Source organism: Gamsiella multidivaricata, assembly GCF_025024155.1.
Source record: "Gamsiella multidivaricata strain RSA 2152 chromosome Unknown BC939scaffold_73, whole genome shotgun sequence".
NCBI lineage: Eukaryota > Fungi > Mortierellomycota > Mortierellomycetes > Mortierellales > Mortierellaceae > Gamsiella > Gamsiella multidivaricata.
This window is the reverse complement of record NW_026251781.1, coordinates 58,604-79,266: the sequence shown is the minus strand read 5'-3', so window position 1 is coordinate 79,266 and position 20,663 is coordinate 58,604. Positions and strand designations below refer to the sequence as shown.

General features: G+C 49.5%; 8 protein-coding genes across 8 annotated transcripts; 3 read left to right on the top strand and 5 right to left on the bottom strand.

Annotated features, from left to right (window-relative positions):
- Positions 1-219: 219 nt before the first annotated feature.
- On the top strand, positions 220-1,311 carry BC939DRAFT_506489 (uncharacterized protein; the record flags this gene model as incomplete). Its single annotated transcript, XM_051560791.1, has 1 exon — positions 220-1,311. The coding sequence occupies one exon, from the start codon at positions 220-222 to the stop codon at positions 1,309-1,311; it is 1,092 nt and encodes a 363-aa protein (XP_051408512.1).
- Positions 1,312-3,849: 2,538 nt separating this feature from the next.
- BC939DRAFT_531945 (3-hydroxyanthranilic acid dioxygenase) lies at positions 3,850-5,038 on the bottom strand (the record flags this gene model as incomplete). Its single annotated transcript, XM_051561641.1, has 4 exons — positions 4,566-5,038; positions 4,358-4,460; positions 4,171-4,251; positions 3,850-4,013 (listed from the first exon to the last, which is right to left on the bottom strand). Exons 1-4 carry the CDS (start codon positions 4,722-4,724, stop codon positions 3,850-3,852), a joined length of 507 nt encoding a protein of 168 aa, XP_051408511.1. The 5' UTR covers positions 4,725-5,038.
- A 485-nt stretch (positions 5,039-5,523) lies between these two features.
- On the top strand, positions 5,524-7,579 carry BC939DRAFT_506487 (nucleoside transporter; the record flags this gene model as incomplete). The annotated part of the gene is made up of 2 exons (XM_051560790.1): positions 5,524-5,924; positions 6,079-7,579. 2 exons carry the CDS (start codon positions 5,524-5,526, stop codon positions 7,577-7,579), a joined length of 1,902 nt encoding a protein of 633 aa, XP_051408510.1.
- Positions 7,580-7,623: 44 nt separating this feature from the next.
- Positions 7,624-9,342, bottom strand: BC939DRAFT_462714 (aspartic peptidase domain-containing protein). Its single transcript, XM_051557161.1, has 3 exons — positions 9,155-9,342; positions 8,924-9,050; positions 7,624-8,747 (listed from the first exon to the last, which is right to left on the bottom strand). Exons 1-3 carry the CDS (start codon positions 9,220-9,222, stop codon positions 7,698-7,700), a joined length of 1,245 nt encoding a protein of 414 aa, XP_051408509.1. The 5' UTR covers positions 9,223-9,342; the 3' UTR covers positions 7,624-7,697.
- Positions 9,343-9,870: 528 nt separating this feature from the next.
- Positions 9,871-11,374, bottom strand: BC939DRAFT_401354 (kinase-like domain-containing protein; the record flags this gene model as incomplete). Its single annotated transcript, XM_051552603.1, has 6 exons — positions 9,871-10,075; positions 10,177-10,477; positions 10,579-10,698; positions 10,785-10,836; positions 10,969-11,173; positions 11,271-11,374. 6 exons carry the CDS (start codon positions 11,372-11,374, stop codon positions 9,871-9,873), a joined length of 987 nt encoding a protein of 328 aa, XP_051408508.1.
- A 1,999-nt stretch (positions 11,375-13,373) lies between these two features.
- BC939DRAFT_484948 (nucleolar protein 14) lies at positions 13,374-16,564 on the top strand (the record flags this gene model as incomplete). The annotated part of the gene is made up of 3 exons (XM_051559279.1): positions 13,374-13,652; positions 13,788-15,895; positions 16,009-16,564. 3 exons carry the CDS (start codon positions 13,374-13,376, stop codon positions 16,562-16,564), a joined length of 2,943 nt encoding a protein of 980 aa, XP_051408507.1.
- Positions 16,565-16,723: 159 nt separating this feature from the next.
- BC939DRAFT_291266 (CASP C terminal-domain-containing protein) lies at positions 16,724-18,019 on the bottom strand. Its single transcript, XM_051551294.1, has one exon. The coding sequence runs from the start codon at positions 17,890-17,892 to the stop codon at positions 16,780-16,782; it is 1,113 nt and encodes a 370-aa protein (XP_051408506.1). The 5' UTR covers positions 17,893-18,019; the 3' UTR covers positions 16,724-16,779.
- Positions 18,020-18,526: 507 nt separating this feature from the next.
- BC939DRAFT_291252 (uncharacterized protein) lies at positions 18,527-20,101 on the bottom strand. Its single transcript, XM_051551293.1, has 4 exons — positions 19,838-20,101; positions 19,612-19,722; positions 19,333-19,511; positions 18,527-19,203 (listed from the first exon to the last, which is right to left on the bottom strand). The coding sequence occupies exons 1-4, from the start codon at positions 19,968-19,970 to the stop codon at positions 18,913-18,915; spliced, it is 714 nt and encodes a 237-aa protein (XP_051408505.1). The 5' UTR covers positions 19,971-20,101; the 3' UTR covers positions 18,527-18,912.
- Positions 20,102-20,663: the final 562 nt, after the last annotated feature.

Genomic DNA, 20,663 nt, shown 5'->3' with positions numbered 1-20,663 from the left:
TCTTTGTCCTCGCTTTGCTTCTTTACTGCAGCTACTGCCCTCTCTCCTCTCCCCCCTCTCTCTCCCCTCTCCCCTCTCTCTCCTTACTCAGCCAGCAATCGACAATCGCTACTCCCTCTTTCACACCACACCCGCGCATCTTCCACACACCTCTCCACTCCTCAACCCTCCTCCCTGTCACCGAAGCATCGCGCGTTGCAGAACACCGATACACTCACCATGGGCAGCTTCAACAACCTGTACGCATTCATCAGCAATCGTGTCCTCCTCCGGACCAACAGCGACGACAGCGACTGCAGCAAGGAGAGCTACCACCCCACCAATACCGACTACAACCGCAACAGGCTGCACCGTCGCAGCTACAGCGAGTCCACCTCGACATACTCGCCAAAGGAGGCGATCCAGCGGATGTTCCCTTGCGAGGAACGACACTCGTTCAACCCCCACTACCAGCACAATCTCCACTCTACCTTCCCCTCCTACTCCACTCCACCCTCGCTCTCATCCTCACCCACAAATTCGTCTCCATCATCCACGGCCTCTTCCGCTTCCCACTCAATGTCTGCAGCGGGACAGAAGGCATATTATCAATATACCCATCCAAGGTCTGCACGGCAATGCTTCCAGCAACAGCAATTGCAGCAGCAGCAGAAGCAGCGGCAACGCCATCACCGCAGCTTCAGCTACAGTCGCCAGCAGACCCGGCGACAGTGCCAGCAGCATTATGCCAACCAGCAGCAACATCTCGATTGCATGGATGACGATCTTTTGATCGGCTACGATAACCAGCAAGTCTATTACGGATCTGGCGCGTCTGCGTCGATGAGCCGCGTCCATCCCAATGGCTCGCCCTCGTACTCCCCCTTCAGTTCGTCGTTTGATCGCCACCAATCCGAGCCGCAACAGCAGCGCCCGCAAAGTCACATCTCATCCACTTTCCGAGCGTCGGAGACCAAAAGGGGATCTCCTTCTTTACCTGCAGATGCAGCTGCAGCTGCATTTTCGTTAAAGAGCAGTAACCACATCCACAACGGTCAACATATCCTACCAAGTATCTCCGAAACTACGGCATCCTTGCATATGATTGAGGATGACGCCGACGATGCAGTCGATGCAGCCCTCGAGTCCTCACCTATGCCCTCGACCACATCCGCATCGATGACAGCCAAGCAGTCTCTGATGCGCATCGCGCGCTGTGACCCTCGTCAGGACAATTGGTGTTCCTCCCAGTCTGGCCAATGGACCCGCCACTATGCCGAGACGCGTTCCTCTGGCATCGTTGCCGATGGCCGACGTGCCCGACGCCTGTGAACTGTGCGAGATTTAGGGAGTTCTTGTGCTCCCATTTCCCGTTTCCTCCGCTTAGCCCCAAGATCTCTGTGAAAAAAAAAAAAAATAGTGATATCAGCCTCAAGATCCCAATTGAGGGCAACTTCAAGCCCATGCGCACGCGTGCAGCCTGGGCGCTTATGCACTTTTTTTTTATCTTCTTTCTTTCCCAGTCGGGTCATGTGTCAAGGAAGGAAAACCGATATCTCCCTCCCTCACTCAGTGGACTTTGCCACTTCCTCCTATGCCGCGAACTCAGGACTCTTTCTCACACGCCTGTTCCTTCTTTTCCTATTGGTTTCTTTGACACTGTACTATTACGTTCCTATCTTGTATTTCTATGCCAAACTTCGAAGCGAAAGCGTTTCATTTCGTAAGTTTGATCCTCTGCCCCAAACCCCCCCCCTTTCTCTCTTTTGCACAGTCAATTTAGCATAGCTGTTCGTTACCAGTTTTCCTTTATTTTTTGTATATAGCGACCCCGTCTTGTCTTTTTCTTTATCTTGTAAATCTACCGTGTAATAAAAGAATATATATATTTTTTCTGTCGTGTCCAATGGCTGCTGCTTCGTTGTAGTTGGGATGGTCTCGGAATTGTTATTTTGGGCTAGACTAGACCCAGACTTGGGCCCTGAATAGCGAGAGAAAAAAAAAAAATAACGTCCAGTCAAGATCCATAGCTACCATTCCACCTTTGCGATGTTCTTTTTCTTTTTTTATTTCGTCCGCAAGAATTGTACGTAGAAACCATAGACTATGTGAGAACTCTCGTCCGCTGTTTCCTCTTATTTGTTCAAACTGTAAAAATATATATATGTATAGTCTAGGGAAAGGAGGTCAATTTTCCACATGCAAGCAAAGGTTCATGTCATGGTGCAGGGGCACCCGTTCTCTTGGAAAAAAAAAAAAAAGCTGACCCTCTTTCCTCATTCCTCTCAAGAATCTGTCACTCTGTCGCGGCTCTGGCTTTGCAGCCAGTTCCTCTTTTGTTTTTAAAGCCCCGCAATTGCTCATGGACAATTTTTCCGAAGGAAAAGAAGTTCAAAAAAAAAAAAAAGAAAAAGTGTGTGCCTGTCTGGGTATAGGCGCCCCAAAAAGCTCCTGCATGCAGTACCATGCACCATGTGGAGGACCTCAGATCCGAGTAAGAAAAAAAAGACGGGCTTTGAAAAAAATGGACAACAAACGCCCCCATTTTTTTCTTCTGTCTAGTTTTTCTAACCACTTGGCCAAGGACTTGCATCAAGTCCATGCAAACCCCTTACATAACGCAATGCAGACATGTATGCCTTGTCAGCCATCGAACGAAAAATAACAGAATGAAAGTTTTCCAATGTGGTATTTTCTGCACAATGACATCTGCGCCTTTATCCTTCTTTTGAGTCATATCGTCCTGGACCACCACTTTGATATCCCCACCTCACAACTAACTCAAAGTACTTCTCCAAGTACGATGAGAAGACTTTGAGATGGATGCGGAGGTTGAACAGAAAACAATGATCTTGCTGTTGTCGCATGGCTAGAACGATGCATACTTGCATGCTTGTTGTCGCGTGGCATGGAGGTTTTAACGGGCGCTTTCCTTCGGACGCCTAACCCCACAAGTGGACACCAACTGCCGACTGCGATCTTTTTCCTCGTCCAGATGTGTGTGCGTCGTAGTAGTTCTAGGAAACGCGCCTTCCTTGCCTTTTCTTTTTCCTGTGTTCTATGTTCTATGTCTTTTTTTTTTTTTTTTTTTTTTTTCAGCGTGTCTCAGTTCAATTTCCGTGTCTGGATTTTTTTCCCTCCAGCACTTTCCAGCTTACCTACTACTTACTGTTCTACTCACCCACCTGCTGTATGTACTTACTTGTCCCCACCCCCCTCGTCCCGTCATAAAAGAAAAATGCAATCGCCTTCCATGGCTCTCGTCATCTTAGGAAAACAACGTTCTCCTTCCCAGATGGCCAAGCTGATACCTCTACAGCTCGATCAACGAATTGGATGTCGGAAAATATGCGCGGGAAAGGGATCGATATGGGTATGGAACACAGAAAATGCGTTCAAAGTTGGCCCCAGATATACCCGCCAAGATATCCTGCGTGCTTGATCCCGTAGTGAGGTTTGTCCCAGCTTTGAGGGCATTTTTTTTTTCATCCTCCATTTCTTTGATGAGACACAGAACAACGCGAGATGCGAGAGAGCGCGCCTGAGTGGGGGGTTGCGTTGAATCAGATCGCGGTGTTGAATCAACCACTAGGCAGTAAAAAGCAAGCCCTAGTTTTTTTTTCTTTCTATTTTCGTCTTTCGTTTCCCACGCTGACAGAACATTCAAGAGTGCATTTTTTTTATTTATTTCGCATTTCGTAAAGTCTGCTCTAGTCGAATGCTGAACAAGCAATCGTAAATGATATTTCATATCCTGTCTTTGTTCCTTTCCTCCTCCTGCTTCTCTCCTTCTGTCTCTATCTCTGCTCCTGTCTCTGTCTTTGACTCCCAGCTCGTCTTTTTTTTTTTTTTTTTTTTTTTTTTTTTTTTTTACTTGGCGATATTGACATGACCGCAAGACTTGCACTTTCGGAGAGATTCATCCGCAGCAAATCGCTTGATGACAGGCGCAAGCTGCTTTCCGAGATCCACGCAGTGGAATGATTCCTCGTAGACAATCTCCTTGCATTCTTTACAGTACCATCTGAGGCGATCTATCAAGGATAGACACATACAGACACGCGCGCGCGCGCGCAAAAGTGTTCAATTTGTCAGTTGGTTTTGGTGAAATGAATGTCCCATTCAAGCCACATGGTCTGCGCAGATGGAAAAAGAGTGGGGAGAAAGAAAAAGTGTGATTGTCTGGCTTACCAAGGGCTTCAGCGGGTCTTTGACGCTCAATCACAATGCCGACTGTGTCTGCAAACCGAACAGGGTTGTGAGGCGTGTTTGCTAAACATCATTGAGATGTGGGGAAAAAGGAAGGGTCGGGTTTGATTAAGACACTGAAATGAGGGCGAGCCAGTTCCAAAGGATTATCTCGTGAAAGGTTTGTTACCTGGCAGGAGGAACATCTCTCCCTCCTTGATGGGGATATCCTTGAATTCGCCATTGTCGACAACCTTGAGTAGCATGTCACCCTTGTATTGGTAGAACCATTCCTATCGTTATTGTATCCGGGATGAAGGTGGGGTGTTACAGTGTGAACAATTAATCAGATCCAATTGCGTCTAGAGCGATCTGCGGTTGTTCTCGTTGTAGCTTACCTCGGTCTCGTTAAGATGGTAGTCTGTCCGGGCGTTGGGTCCACCGACGGCCATGATGATGAAGTCACCACGCTGGACAAGATAGTTGTTGACGGGCGGCTGCAGCTTGTCGGCGTGCTCCTCGATCCATTTGCCAAAGTTGATGGGAAGTGCGATCATGATGGATTAGTTTATGTTGAAGGATGAGTTGGGTTGCTTTGTAGGGATCTGCGGGGGTGGTGGGATGTGGAGAGATGGGATGCGATTGCGAAGCGTTGTCTCCGCGGTGTATTGGTGGGAAAATCCGCGGGGGAGGAGCAGGCAGGTGACGACCATCGGGGGATGGACGTGTAGCACACACGCTTTGCAGTGGCGAAGGGGGGGAGGGCGCGTCTTCTTGTCTTGGGTTTGCCACCAACTAGACACAGACGCGTCTCCCTCTGTCTCTCCTTCGCGGGAGCGCAGGGGGAAACGCGTAGGCCGCACAAAGCAGTATTGGGGGGCAACGCGACAAGGCATTCCTCGCCCTGCCGCTCCTCACATGTCGATCCCCACCCCTTCCTGCTGCTCTCGCCCGTGGACCATACATTATTAGGTTGCGTCCCAGACTCTCTTCATGCCATCCCATACCCCTCCCGGCAACATCCACAATCCCGGATAAGATTATGGTTCCCCGCTCCTGGGTTGCCAGGCGAGACAACAGGGTGCGCCTAAAACCCAGCGAACCAAACGATGGTGACTTGCATGTCGAGTCAGAAAGAAATAAACACTGCAAAGCAATTTTTTTTTTTCTATTTCTATTTCTATTTCTTGTAACACACCTGCTTATACTCCCTCCTCTCCCTCTCCCTCTCCCGGAAAGAGGATCCATCATCGCACTCTTTACTATCTACAATTATCTCTACCCTAATCTTGTGAAAGAAGCAGGGTAAGCAGAATCCACGCAGGAGCTACTTCACAGCAGGAAAGCTCTTCAACAATGACTGGCTTCGTCGCCCGACTCAACACAACCGTCGCAAAGTCGCCCGTCGGTCGATGGTTCATGCTCGAGGGTTCGTCCCACCCTCGCGCACGCGTTAATACCCGCTTCTCGACCGAGATTCGCGCCGGATTTGCGACCTTTGTCACCATGGCCTACATCATCTCTGTCAACTCGCTCATCATCTCCGACACCGGCGGAACCTGCGTCTGCGATTTCGATCCAGCTGCCACAGGAGGTAGTCCCTCGGACAGGATCGCATACTGCAGTGCCAATACTGAGTACATGGCCTGTGTGGATGTCATCAGGAAGGATCTGATCGTTGCCACGGCTGCTATGGCATGTATCGCTTCGACCGCCATCGGATTGTTTTCGAATTTGCCCTTGGGCATGGCTCCAGGGTAAGCAAGAAAGAATAGCTAGGACACAAAAAAAAAAAAAGAAAGTTACATGAATGGTTTACATGACGAAATGTTGCCATGAGGTCAGGGTTCGATAATTGACGACGTGCTTTGCCAAAAAAAACACCATTTTCATTTTTCTTTACATGGTTAGAATGGGCATCAACGCTTACTTCACCTATACGGTTGTGGGAAAGTTTGGGAGCGGCAAGGTCAGCTACGAGGTTGCTTTGGCGGCGGTCTTTATTGAGGGCCTTATCTTCTTAGTCCTCTCAATTCTCGGTCTTCGTCAATGGCTCGCTCGCTGCATCCCCCGCAACATCAAGGTCGCCACGGGAGTTGGCATCGGTATCTACTTGACCTTCATTGGCATGCAGTCCTCCGCCGGCATCGGTCTCATCCGTGCGGATCCTGCTACGCTGGTCGGCCTTGGCGGCTGCAACTCCGAGTACCTGGATGCCTCCGGTGCCTGCCTCTCTCATCGCATGGAGTCGCCTCGAACATGGATGGGCGTCCTTGGTCTGTTCATCATCTCGATCCTCGGTATGTACAGAGTCAAGGGCTCGATCTTGATCGGCATTCTCTTTGTCGCCATCGTCTCATGGTTCAGAAACTCGGGCGTGACCTATTTCCCCCATGACGCCGCTGGCGACAGCCGCTTCAGCTACTTCAAGCAGGTCGTTACCTTCCACACTATCCAAAAGACATGGGCGGTCATGAAATTTGAGCTGAACACGGGAGAGTTCTGGCTGGCGCTGATTACGTTCCTCTACGTCGACATTCTGGATACCACTGGCACTATGTTCTCTATGGCACAATTTGCAGGATTTATGGATCCCAAGACAGGCGATTTCGAGGGATCGACTCCAGCCTTCATCACAGATGCGCTCTGTGTCTCCCTGGGCGCAGTCTTTGGTACATCGGATGTTACGGCCTTTGTCGAATCTGGAGCGGGTATTACAGAGGGAGGTCGTACAGGATTGACGGCTGTCATGACAGGATTCTGTTTCTTTGTCTCCCTGTTCTTCTCGCCTATCTTCTCGGCAATCCCACCGTGGGCCACAGGACCAGCCTTGATCTTTGTCGGATCCTTGATGACCAAATCCGTGACGGACATCAACTTCAATTACATCGGCGACTCGATCCCGGCTTTCTTGACACTGGTCATGATGCCACTGACCTACAACATTGCGTATGGCCTCTTGGGCGGTCTCTTGGCGGCTATCGTCATCAACGGGGTCGTCTATATTATCGAAAAGATCTCGCGAGGAAAATGGGTGCCACCTAACAAGGGCGAGCGCGACCCTATCATGTCTTTCCGAATGGGTCCTCAAGGCGAGGGCGTTCTTCCTCCATGGCTCGTGCGCCTGATCAGGAAAATCAAGGGCCAGGACCCTTTGGAGCACGCTGAGCACGGTGTCGGCGCCGGAGCTTCGCAAGAGACGTTGCCCAACCCTGAGAAGGCTGCTTCGTCAGCCAAGGCTGCTGAGGGCGGTGAAATAGAGAAGGAAAAGATGATGCCAGACGGGTTCGCAGAAGCACCGGCGGACCAGGCCTCGACGGCATCGGGCATTGAGCATGGACGGCAGCGTCGGAAGAGCCATCACCGGACCAGCATTAGCGCTGGATCTGATCGCCACGAAGAGTCGTCATAAGATATCTATCCTTAATATATCGGCGGCGGGGAGGTTTTATTTTACTGACTACCATCTTATTATTTATTTAATTGACCAATAAAAAAAAATAAAAAAAAAACGCCCTTCGTGTTGTAGACTAACTTGCTAGTGCAAAACCCAGGCGATGGTTCTCGAGATCATACGCGCTGTAATACTTTCGCAAGAAGACCTCTCCAAAGACCGCAACCACCCCTGATTCTTTTGAAAAGTCCATGCCGACAATAGCGCTCAGGCACAGCCCCTTCTTATTCCCGCTCGCATGGCGTCCGCCGCCCTGTCCACGCCCTCGGAGCACATATTCATGTCCCTGCAATTGGTACTCCTCCAATCCAAACAAGATGATAAACTCAAACAGCGTCGGGATGCTCCTGCACGGCAATTCATAGATTCCACTTCCGGGTTCCGTCTCCACACCACCGATCTGAGCATTGATCATCGCCGCCTGGAACCTTGTCAGCGCAATGTACGGGAACCCGGTATCGATAACAGCGTTGCCATCGATCTCGAAGGCCTCGCGTCGGAGCGCAAACGCCGTCAGCTCGATGGCCCATTGTCCCTGGGCCTGCCTCGTCACCTCATGCCATTGGATCTCGCCCACACGGTGGTCTGGATCTAGTCCTCCCAGCGTCAACTGACTCTCTACGCGGTCCTCGTCCCGGGACATGTAAACGCCAAAGACGGGTTCTTCCAGGATTCCTTGGTCGATAAGATTCAAAAAAAACGGGTGTCCCGTGACTGCATGGGCGTCGTACCCGAGTCCCAAGACGCCGTCGAACCGATCACCCTGTAGCGCGGATTTCAACTCCCCGCCTCGTTCTTCCACAACTTGTCCGAACGATTGATCGGGGCTGAGGAGAAACAAGCCGCCACCGACCGTCAAGTCATCGCTTCCAAGGGTTCCTGATAGGTCCACAGGATCCTTTTCGTCGTCCTTGGGGTTGTATTGACGTTGGAAGGACGGGATCCGGAAGTTGGGGTGTGTACGGTTGGCTAGGAATGTGGAGGACGCGGATGTGTCGAAGCGAGGGTGACGCAGACAGGTCGTGGAGGTGCATTGAGAGGATGGGACCCAGAGGTTGGAACTTCCAGTCGAGACCTGAACAGTAAAGGATTGGGGAGGTGTCCCTAGACTGATCTCTGTGGTATACTATATACGCAGGGAACGAACGAACGAACGAACGAACGAACAAGCAAAAAAAAAAAAGAAAAAAGAAAATGCAAAACGAGTGGGGGAAAACCCCAAGGGTCAGGATGATTGAAAAAAAGACTAGATGTACTTTCGAGGGGACAAACATTGAGAGGGGGCGGGTCGAGTTACTCTACCAAGCTTTGCGATGCTATTTCTTTTGGACGACGAGGAGACGTCTTGCCGAAATACGTTTGAGCCGTAATCGATGCGTCCAGGGTTACTGCTGCCTCTGAATCAAGAGTTGTTCGTTTCAAGGGAAGTCTAGAGAGATTTTTTTCCCAGGAACCATTTTTTTTTTGTTAAGAAAAAAAATTGTATACAGTCTTCAGCATGCCAGGAACTGCATTCCATTCAAAACTCTATACCGCTTCAGCTCTGCATGGGAGACGATAGCCGTCGACAGCAAGCCCGCCAGGAAGGTACCCGCCTTCATGTGGTCTGTTCTTTTGGTCGAAAGAAAGGGATGGGTGAGAAAAGGAAAAATAAAATGAAAAGAAAAGAAAAGAGGAGAACAGAAGTGGTCGAATGATTTTTTTATCGAAGAAAAGAAAAGAGCAGAGAACGTCGCGAAGGTTTATAGTTATAGTAAATATCCCTCCTTCCCTCCCAACGGAAGGCATTCCGAGCGCCTCACAAACAGACGCGGCGCATCTCTCCTCCAGTCAATGTGTTTACGAGAGAGCAAGTGGGCAAGCAACTTAACGTCGAAAAAAAATTATAATAGTGCGGAAAAGTAAACGTGGGCAGACAATTGTCACCTCTTGTCGCAGCATTGAACTTGATCCCAGAGTGGCAGCGATATAAGCCAGCATGGATACCATAACGATGAGCGCTTATTGCTTATTATTCTACAGGCTCTTTATTATGAATGGGAACAAGGCCTAGATCTAGATCACCTCATTCGCTTTCTATTGCTTGATATGCTCTCCGTTTCGTCTCCTCCTGGTGCCTGTCGTTTCAGTTTCGCATTCTCTTCATTTCTAGCGTCAAATAAAAAAGCGTGGGAGTCAACGAGTGCCGGTCGCTCCAAAAAGTCTGTGTGGATTGGCATAGGAGGATAAAAAATAAGCAGTAGGGTGCCTTACCTTGTGACTGAGATATTCCTAATCTCTGGATGTGTCGGCAGCAATGATGGGTGCTTGGCTGGCGGGGACTCAATAAAATAAGGGTGTGCTAATGCTTGCTTCACTGAAAGGCGCTTCTTAGGGTCGTATGTCAGCAATCCGCTGAGAAGAGACCTTGCCGCATCCGTGATGTTCGGGAACTTGTTCCTCAGGTTGTTAAATCTAATTCGGTTGATGAGAAAGAACAAAAACGAAAAAGTTGGTCAAAAACCCCAACGTAATATCCAAGCAAGCAGAAAAGTGGTATCTGGAGCTCGGCTCACCTTTGCTCTGGCAGTTTGATGCTGGACATTGGCAACCTGTTAAATCCCTGCCAAATCTTTTCGTGCGGTGTCCCGAGCAGTTCAATAATAAGATCCACCTGCTGTTTCTCCACTTTTCCTGGCAATAATGGCGCGTGCTGTAATAGTTCACCGAATATACATCCTGCAGACCACATATCCACCGCCGTCGTATAATTTAAATCTCCAAAAAGCAGCTCGGGCGCCCTGTACCATAGTGTCACGACTTTCGGTGTCATGGGTCGCGATGGTAGTCCAAACGAGCGTGCAAGTCCAAAGTCAGCTACCATTCGAATGAGGTTGAGTACGATGATGTCAGCTCCAGGGTCAAAATACGAGTTCAGTATGAATATACAAGAAACAAGATGAGTATTTTCCACATACCGATTTTGAGAATCCCATTCGCGTTCAGCAGCAAGTTCGATAGCTTCAGGTCCCGGTGAACAACGTAATGATCGTGGCAATACTCCATGCCCTTCAAAAGCTGGTACATCAGGCACTTGACTGATGGTTGAAAGTGGCCGCGTCAGCAACTGAACGAACAGAAGTTTAAATCGTAGATCTTGACATTTCACCAGAACGTGTCATACCTTCCGCTGGAGTGTAGGGCTTCTTGAAATTATCCATGAGCGCCGCCATGTCCTGGTAGAGGGTGTCAAGTCAAGTCAAGTCAAGTCAAGTCAAGTCAGGTCAGGTCAGGCCAGGTCAGGCCAGAAAGCTGTATAAATCTAATCCATGAATGCAGAAGCAAGAGTCCTGAGCAAGTCTCCATACCTGTTCGCAGTACTCCATGACGAGAAAGATCTGGTCCAAATCGCTCCCAACAACTACATCCTTCACCAGGACAATGTTGTCGTGTCGCAAAGTCTTGAGCAGCTTGATTTCCCGTAAGGACGATATTGGCAATCCATCGTTTTCACGTTCCATCCTGATCCTCTTGAGCGCCACAACCTCTTCCGTCTTTTTGTCCCGCGCACGACTAAAAGATTAAAAGCGCATCAAGTTGATTAACACGCGATCCAAACTGAGAATTAAGGCTAGTCAAGAGCGAGGACAAAACTGAATCCCACACTTACTAGACAACGCCATATGTGCCTTCGCCCACTTTGTTAAGTTTCTCAAAGTCATCCACAATACGCGAATTGCCGAAGAATGGTTTGTGAGGTGTCAACGATCCCATACGCCCTGTGATCGATAGCAAGTTCAGTGGATCCGGTCTTTCGCCCTCAGCACCTTTAGCCTGACCGTCCTTCTGCTGCTTGCTCTCTCTTTCCTTATTATCACGATCCTTGGGTTGATGTTCCCGACCTTGGTTATATCGAGACACCTGAGGCTGCTGGCGATCATCCTTATATCTTTGATCCTGAGCGCGACCGCGACCGTCCTTGTCCTTTGCACTCTCTCGACCACCGTCTCGCCCTCTCGCTGACCGATCTGAACCATCGGGTTGTCGCTTATTAGACTCAATGGTGTCGGATTTATCTTTGTAATCCTTGCTGTTGCTAAAGTGCTGAGATCGCCCTCGATCGTTCCGATGACCATTGGCAGTGCGATCCTCATGCTTTGATGCTGCTGCTGAAGAGTTATCGTTCCTAGGTCTCTTAGTGTCTCCTCTTGTGTTAGAATGCTCCCTTGAACGTCGATTATCAGGGCGGTTGTCTCCTCGAATCAATCCATGGTGGGACTCAGATTCTGATGGTCTACGTCCTGGCGATCTTTTGCTACCTTGTAATCCTGGACTCAGGCTGGCTGCAGGGGGAGAGTAGTCGGAGTTGGGTCGTGCATACTTCAGAGTCGAAGTAGCATCCTGTCCATCGCCAGCCCATTGAGAGGTCCCCTCATTGACATTATTGGCAGTTCTCTCTTTAGTATCGGTGTTTGTCAAAGGAGCATTGTCCTTGGATGACTCATTAGCGGCGTTGGCTGCAGTCGCCGTATTGACAGGATGATTGTTGTCTGGTATCATGGTCGGAGCTGTAGCCTTTTCTGTGGTATTGGCGGTCGAGGTGGTAGTAGTGATAGTGGCGGTCGTTGTTGTTGCTGTTGACGATGAAGTCATTGACGTCTCCTTCTGCCTAGTCTCTGTTCTTCAATGATGATACAATGAGGTTTTCCCAATTGCCCTGACTCTATGCTCTGTGTCCTGCAACAGAGTGCTCAGAGATTCCGATGACAATTTTATCAAAAGTTGAAAATGATGTTGATGAGTCCGACACTGATCCTTGTGATCCTGCGTAGTAACGATGGGACTCCTACCGTATTAAAAAAAAGAAAAAAGAAAAAAAAAAAAGATAAACAGACGGTCAGATCGCAGGCAGAGGGGATACTTGTAGACAGCGTGTGGGATCCGCATGGCTAAAAGAAGGATCGGCATGGCAGGAAACACATCCGAATTGCAGCAAAGTAACTCTACCCTGCAGATCCGACGACGGTTATCTTCCAATAACGCAAAAGGCCACAGGTATGGTTTTTAATGGAAATGGAGTGGAATTTTCAGCGGAGGGTAAGTGATGGATGGACGGCAGCACAAGGAAGGAGCATCATAGGCAAAGGTCGCACCCCACACTCTTCAAATAAGATCGAGCGCGCTTTCTGATTGGATAGGAGCACTTCAGGTTGGGGAGAAGGGGAGGCATCTGGCGATATGACATTTCGATATGACATGCTTCTTGCAACTTGAACCATGGGAAAGCGTCCTATCCGCCGCTGTAAACACACACACGGCCCATAGTGCGGCATGCTCGTTTGTTTTCGCCGTCCATATCCATACTGAGGCACTTTGTTTATCTCTCAATTGAGGACATTGGACACTATTTTGTAGAACCATTATTCAAGCAGAAATATATACATATCTGAGGAGCAATTGAGAAGGATATTCAGCCCAAGATGACACCAAAAGACATCGCAGATGACAGTGCTTCCATTGTGAATGCGCTGGTTGCGGTGCACTAGGCGTCATAGCCCGTATCCATAAGTTGGATGTTAATTGTTTGAGGCAATTTGCACCTTGGAACGTCCAGATCAATGGATAGATAGTTAGCAGTCTTACACGTGATAAGCTGTTTACATTTTGGCACTTTCTTTTTTTTTTTTGTTGCCATGGCAAAATAGCATCAGAGTTTGTACCTTACCCACTCCCCTTTCACGCCTACTTCACTACCCGCTTCTCGGAGGACAGCATGGCAAAGTCTGCTCTATACCGCCTCAAGTCCTCCCTCAAGGAGGCTGGCGCCATTGGTCCCAACTCGCGTGCATCGCTCAGCAAAAAGGACAGGAAAAAGGGTCGCCCAACCGCCGCCAGCGCCAAGAATGATCTCAACAAGAAGCTTGCCCACATCAAGGATGCCATGAACCCCTTTGAGATGAAGGTCACTCACCAGAAGTACGACATTCTTGGACGAAAGACGAAAGGTGTTGAAGGAAAGCCCACGTTGTCGAAGCAAGTCGGCGAGGAGAACGTATGTGTGCCCTATGCTTTTTTTTTTTTTTTTTTTTTTTTTCATCCTTCCATGGAGAGACGCAAGTATCTTTGATTCCTGGCTAACCATCACCTTTTATTTGCCCTGGATGACCATTCGATATCAATTGTTCAGCGCCGCAAAACTCTGCTTCAGGAGCTCCAGAAGAAGAACAAGGCCGGAGGAGTAATCGATAAGCGTTTCGGAGAGGACGATCCCAACATGACACCAGAGGACAAGATGTTGGAGCGTTTCACAAGGGAAAAGCAAAGCAGAACGAAGGGCGGCGCCATTTTCAATCTCGAGGAGGACGCCGACCTGACCCACTATGGTCAGTCCCTTGCTGGACTGGACGATTTTGACGAGACAGAGCTCGGATACAGTGATGATGACGACGATAACCGGGGAGGTATCAGTGGCGACATTGTCAGTCACAGCCATTTCGGAGGATTCGACGAGGCGCCCGAGGAGAGAGATGAGAATGGTCGGCCAAGGTCTAAGGCCGAGATCATGAAGGAGGTTATCGCCAAATCAAAGTTCCATAAGCACGAGCGCCAGAAGGAGAAGGAGGAAGTAGACGATATCACTAAGGAGCTGGACGACGAACTCGAGGGCATTCGTGGACTCTTGGGATTCTCGGACCCGGCTGCAGAGGATCGTCGTCCTAAGCGTGCCCCTCTTCCTTCGCAGAGGAGCACTGCTACTCGTGCCTTGGATCGAATTGCTGACGAGGAGAAGGAGCGAATGAAGGCAGACCGGGAGAGTGGTGATCTTGACAGGGATTTCAACGATGACTACGACAAGCACATCAGGGAGCTTGCCTTTGACAGACGTGCCAAGCCCCAGGATCGCATGAAGACCGAGGAAGAGATTGCTCAGGAGGAGGCCGAGAAACTGGAGAAGGCAGAGCGTGCCCGTAAGCGTCGTATGGAGGGTCTTGCTGCCGAGGAGAATGAGAACGAACAGGGGGGATATAAGAAGCGGAGGAAGGCTGTGCCGGCTGCAGATGATCTGGATGATGACTTTGCACCGGAGGACGCTGATGAGTTTGGTCTTGGAGCCGGCATGGATGCTGAAGAGGAGGTTTTCAGGGGAATTAAGCCCGGCAGGATGCCTAGCAAGAAGCGCAGGACAGTCAAGGTCGATGAAAGCGAATCCGACGCTGAGGAAGAAGAAGACGATGAGGAAGAAGAAGACGATGAGGAAGAGGAAGGAGATGAAGACGAGGACGCGGATGATGATGATGAAGAAGACGAGGACGATGAAGAAGAGGAGGGTGACTCGGAAGACGACTTTTCAGACCTGGACATGGAGATGGAGCGACCCACCGGCAAGGCTGGCACCGCCGACGATGATGAGGATGACATGAACGATATGAGCGCTACAAAGTCCAAGGCAGCCAAGGCGGAGAAGAAGCCCAAGACTCCCAGCGCAGATGCGTCCGCTGCCGCTGCCGAGCTACCCTACACCTTCCCATGCCCAACATCGCTCACCCACTTCCTGTCCATTATCGAGAATATCGACATCAAGGATGTTCCGACTGTTGTGCACCGCATCCGCGCTCTTTATCATCCAAAACTCTCGCCACAGAACAAGGAAAAGATGCAGATTTTCTACCCAGTCTTGCTTGACTATGTCTTCCAGATCTCGGCCTCGGAGCAGAAGTACCCCACCACAGCCCTCAACACTCTTGTTCGCCACATCTACGCCATGACCTCGCAACTGGGCGATTATGCAACGGAATGCATCCTCGGATTTTTGGAGGCGTTCGAAGCAGAGCTGCTCAAGGATCTTACATCAGGAACGACGTCGGGCTTTCCCAAGAGCGGCAAGCTGACATTCCTCCGTATCCTTGGTCAGATCTATTCAACATCTGATTTCCAGCACCAAGTCATTACGCCTGCCCAGTTTTTGATGAGTCAATACTTGGGCCAGTGCCAGGTTGCATCAGTCAAAGACCTTACCTCGGGATTGATGCTGTGTAATCTTTTCCTGGACTACCAGTCTTTGTCTAAGCGTGCTGTTCCTGAGGCGATCAACTTTTTGAGTTCGTCGCTTGTCTACTTGGCACCCAAGGGCACATTCAAGGATATCGATAGCCTGCCAGGCTCGTTCCCCATCTTCGATATCGACAGGAGCGCCCTGCAGATGACGACCAAGGGCCTGCAATCTGTAGAAACTGGACGCCTCTCGATGGAGATGTTCAAAATGAAGGACGCCGCTCTTGAGAAGAACAACTATAGGTATTACCCGAGTAGATTTATTGTATAACTTCACTACATCGATCATTACCCAAAGCAATGGTACTCATATTTTTTTTTCTTTTTTTTTTCCTTTTGACTCCTGTCACTTCTAGGGTATCCGCCATGTCAGCGACGGCAGACCTTCTTACGAAATACGCTCTCCTCTACGCATCAACAGGCGCCTTCAAGGAGCTGTTCGAGGGCCCCACCGGCCTGCTTAAGACTCTCTCCTCAGTATCACACTTTTCGTTATCGCTTAAGGCCCAGCTCGAGAAGGCACTGGATCGCATCCAGAAGCTCGATTCGTTCTCAGCAGACACCCGTGCTCCCTTGCAGATGCAGGCCCACAAGCCCGTGCCCATTGCCTCCTATGTGCCCAAGTTCGAGGAGGGCTACTCTCTGGACAAGCATTACGACCCGGATGTGGAGCGTGCTCAGGCTCACAAGCTGCAGGTCCAGTACAAGAAGGAGAAGAAGGGTGCCATCCGCGAGTTGAGGAAGGATGCCCAATTCGTCGCCCGCGAGAAGCTCCGTGTCCAGCGCGAGAAGGATGTGGAGTACAACGCAAAGATCAAGGGCATCATGAGCGGACTCGAGGCAGATCAGGGCGAGAAGAACGCCGAGGCCAGGATGAAGAAGCTGAAGAAGCAGAAGGGCAAACGCAACTAAAGGTGGCCTGGCCTTGCTCTGCTGTCTTCTCTCTTCATTGGTTTTCTTTCATTCCATTCACTTTACCATATTCATTTGCACCATCCCTATCATTGTTACACTAGAAACCCAATAAAATCTATTAGTCTGCATTATTACTCGATCTGCACATCAGGCGCTGCTTCTTCTGCACTTTTTTTTTTATTATATTTTATTTGATTCTACGCATTGCGTCCTCAGTCGTCCGAAGGCAACATAGGGTTCGCGCCGTTGGGTGTTTCATGGTCATGTCGACACTCTTCCAAGGTGCCCATCTTGTAGAGCATCACGACCATTAAGAAATGCAGCCCCATCGTGTACGCGACCAGCATAGTCCTTGTCCACTTGTTGGTTAAGACCAGCCTGCTCATCGTCAGCATAGCCTTGTCTGCGGGTGTCATGCTGTTGAACCGGCGGCTCTCCTCCTTCTTGTGGAACGCCTCGAATGGGTTCATACTCTCCTCATATATGTTACGGTACCGATCCGTTGGATCCAGAGACTGCATCTGCACCTCGTCTCCGTCGTCCTTTTTGTAGTGGCCACCCACTCCACCGCCTGTTGCACGACCGACCACGCCAGTGTTCCTGAACGGTGAGGTGTAATCGACCATAGCACTAGGCGCTGCAGATCCCGCTGCAGAGTAGCCGCCCCCGACACCCGAACCAGAGGATTCGTCCCGGTATGACTGCATGAACTTGATCTTCTCATACAGCTTCAGATTGTCCCTCTGCAGCTGGCTGGTCTCGTTCCTGAGGTTGGAAATTTGCTCCGACTGCTGGCGAAGCTGCTCCTCCAGCTCACTGTTCCTCTGACGGAAGCGATCGCGCTGACTTGTTACGATCGCCAGAATGCCATGGTCTGCCGGAGCTGGAGCTGAGAGTGGGCCAGCACCAGGTCCGCCAGATCCCATAGAGTCCGGGTTGAGTGATGGGGTAGAAGGAAATCCTGGTGTCCGCGGGGTTGTAGGGAGCACTGACCCCAAGGCCACGCCTCCAATGACATCTCCCGAGAACGAGTGTTTTCCATAGGGTGGTGAAGTCGGGTTTTGGAATCCGCCTGGAGTACTACCTGCTGGTCCAATAAAATATCCATTGAAGCCGCCGTTCCCTGCCACCGACCCACCTGCGCCCGTCGACTGGTTCAATCGTGTGATGTCCTCTTCCAGTCGTTGAATGAGTTCGGTCTGTGAACCGAGCTGGCGGGTGGCCACCTCATGGCGAGTTCGCACGTCCTCCAGTTCCTGTGTGATAGATTCATGGAGGACCTTGAGTTCCGTGAGCTCGTTCTCCAGCTTGCGATTCTTTTCCATCAACAGGACCTCAAGCGGTTTCTCGAGGTTCTTGCTTGCCAGGGTCAGCACGCGCTCGTCCCAGTCGTCATCAACATCCACTCCTCTCGAGCCAGAGAACTCGATATACTAACAAGATGGGTTTCGGCAGAACAGAAATCGGTTAGAGCTATCCTACTGTTGACCACATTAACTTGAATCGACAGGGGAATCCCCTGGACGGTCTGTTTTGTCGTGTACCTTGAGAACTTCAAGCTCACTCTTGACAGATTCGTAGTCCTTGTACTGGTCCAATTTGCGCTTTATTGACTCGACTTCATCTGTCCTTTCCTGAAGTTCCCGCTGCAGGTTGACTGTCTTGCGCTCCAATGTCGTTATTTGTTTCTGTGGTAAGCAAATTTGAGGATACTGTTTAGCACTATTGCCGCGAATGACCCAAGGCCAGTCTGTTCATTCAAGAAAAGAGAAGACAAAAAGTTTTTGTGTTACCTTGCTCGACGACTTGAGGTTCTCCAAGACGGTTGTCAATCCTTGCAGCTCAACATCCTGGTTCTCAATGGTCTGTTCCAATGTTGCAGCCCTACAATAAAACCGCGAATCTGGTTAATATCCGGCTTCTTTCAGACGCCATTTGTTTTCTTTTTTTTCTTTTCCTCTCTTGTGAACATTGCGCCTGATGAAATGTGTGTTACCTCTCTTGGTCAATGCCCCGTCCTTGTGTGTTGTCCACTTGGTCCCGCAACAACTCGTTCTGGCCCTCGAGTTCCGATATCCTGGTATTGGCTCGCTCATAGTCTAGAAGCACGATGTCCAGCTCCGCCAGCTTGGCGACAACTTCCTCCTCGTACTTTTGCGAGTGATCGACCAGAGTTGCCTGTGTCGAGTCATTGGTATGTTTAAGTGTCCTGAGTTGATCCTTTGCCTGGTTCAGTTGTCTCTGCAAGTCGTGTTCCCTATTAATTCGTCGTCATCAAATGTATATGATTGATATGTTGTCTCAAGTTCGCAATGGAAACGAAACGCGCGCGGCGCAATATATATTCATATACGGACACAATTGAAAGAAAGAGCGAAGCAGACATACCTCTCCTTGGCGCTCCGAATCCTTTCCTCCCACTCTTCTCTGAACGCCTGTTCCTTCTCTCTGACCTTCTCCTGAATGGTCTCTTCTTGCTTCGTTTCTAATCGAGTCAGCCGCTGCTGTAGTTTGGTGGCGTTGCTCGACATGGATCGCAGGTTCGTGGTTTGTCTATTCAGACTGGCATTCTCTTCCTTGAGTCGAATGTTCTCGGCCTGCAAGAGCCCAATCTCCTCCAGTTTGATCGTTTGATCCTAAAAAACAGATCCCTTCCCCATCCATGTTAGCGAGAAGCACTCAAGGCAAAAAAAAAAAGAAAAAAAAAAAGAAATCATGCAAATTGTAGTCCAGATTTCTTTTCAGCTAATCCTAGCTCCACTTACAGCTGCAACCTGTAGTAACTTCGCAGGATCCGGTGCTTGACCGAGAACATTGTACACGCTCAGAAATGCCTGTGCGGTAGCCTTTTCTCTCTTTGTAATCGCGTCGATCTCCTGTTGGTATGCCTTTAGCAGCAACTTGAATTGCTGCAGCTTTTCCTGATCATTAATCCTTTTGAATTCTTACAACGTAAACATACGATACAAATGTGAAAAGGTCAATAACATGGCAGATCAGCCCATACTCGCGTTTGTCTAAAAACACAAACCCGATCCACTCACCTCGAGTCAGTTCGGCTAGTCTCTTTCGTCCTGCCAAACTTTGTTGTTGCTGTTCCAAGAGTTCCACCGATTGATTGTCCATCTCTTGTTGGATAACAGGGAGCTGGATGCCTGCCGAAAAAAAGAAATAAAACGGGCAGATATTGGTCCAATCCGGTCAGTACCAACGTAAATGGCCAAGTCATCGAATTGGAATGCCATACTGCCTTTGGAAAGGTCGTCATACTTCTCCAGACAGAGACTGCAGCCGAGAATGCATCCTCTTCTTCCTTGAGTGCTCCTCCTGCCTCTGCGGCGGGGCTGTTGATGCTGGCGGGGATGCCGGCTTCGCCCAGAAAGTCGAATGGCGCGTCAGCCATGGTGCGTTGACACGTTCAGTATGCGACGGTTGAGAATAGAAAGAGCCGTGTGCTGCTGGTATAGGTCGGGTTGAATGAGAAAAGCGAGCAAAAGAAGGATGGGAGATGAGATGGTACTCCTGGAAGCTTTATTCATTCTAGTGTTTTGCAGCACACTAAAGTTCTATTTTCGGATGAAGTCAAAAGAATTTTGGATGTCCCATTTGCGGTAAACGACAATGGATATTGGATATCGAGAATTGGTGCAAGGTGGGCAAATGCACAGCAACCGTACTGATATCCAGATTTCTGACAAGCTGGCCGTAGGCAATCATCTTTGGAGAGCAGTCTGACGTGCGGTAACCGTAGAAGATCGGGTCTTCAGTCAGTCCAGGGAGGCAGAGCTAGAGCGCGGTAAGATTAGTATTATTATTATTTTTTCGCCTTGAAGCCTCTAGAAATGTCGGTGTAGGTTACACTTCCCGGCAACCAACCAGCGTCTTCCCGGCTACTGTCAAGCGTGGTTTTCAGGAACTCTAACATCAGGACAGTGACTCGACAGGACGCATCCATTTTGCGCGCTTTCGATATCTTTATCTTTATATCCAAATAAACCAAATAAAAAGGAACCTGATAATTTAATATAATGATAATTGCTATAAATTTATAAATATATTTTGGCCAAGTGAGGCAGTAAAGACTGAAGAAACACTC

Excerpts from the sequence above, each read along its gene's own strand:
- BC939DRAFT_462714 (XM_051557161.1), bottom strand. The coding sequence starts at position 9,222 with ATGAAGGCGGGTACCTTCCTGGCGGGCTTGCTGTCGACGGCTATCGTC. Across the intron at positions 9,051-9,154 it reads TCCCATGCAGAGCTGAAGCG|ACTTCCCTTGAAACGAACAA; the intron begins GTATAGAGTTTT and ends AAATCTCTCTAG. Across the intron at positions 8,748-8,923 it reads AAATAGCATCGCAAAGCTTG|TATACCACAGAGATCAGTCT; the intron begins GTAGAGTAACTC and ends CTGCGTATATAG.
- BC939DRAFT_291266 (XM_051551294.1), bottom strand. The coding sequence starts at position 17,892 with ATGGAAAAGAATCGCAAGCTGGAGAACGAGCTCACGGAACTCAAGGTC.
- BC939DRAFT_291252 (XM_051551293.1), bottom strand. The coding sequence starts at position 19,970 with ATGGCTGACGCGCCATTCGACTTTCTGGGCGAAGCCGGCATCCCCGCC. Across the intron at positions 19,723-19,837 it reads TGCAGTCTCTGTCTGGAGAA|GCATCCAGCTCCCTGTTATC; the intron begins GTATGACGACCT and ends TTTTTTCGGCAG. Across the intron at positions 19,204-19,332 it reads AGTTACTACAGGTTGCAGCT|GATCAAACGATCAAACTGGA; the intron begins GTAAGTGGAGCT and ends TCTGTTTTTTAG.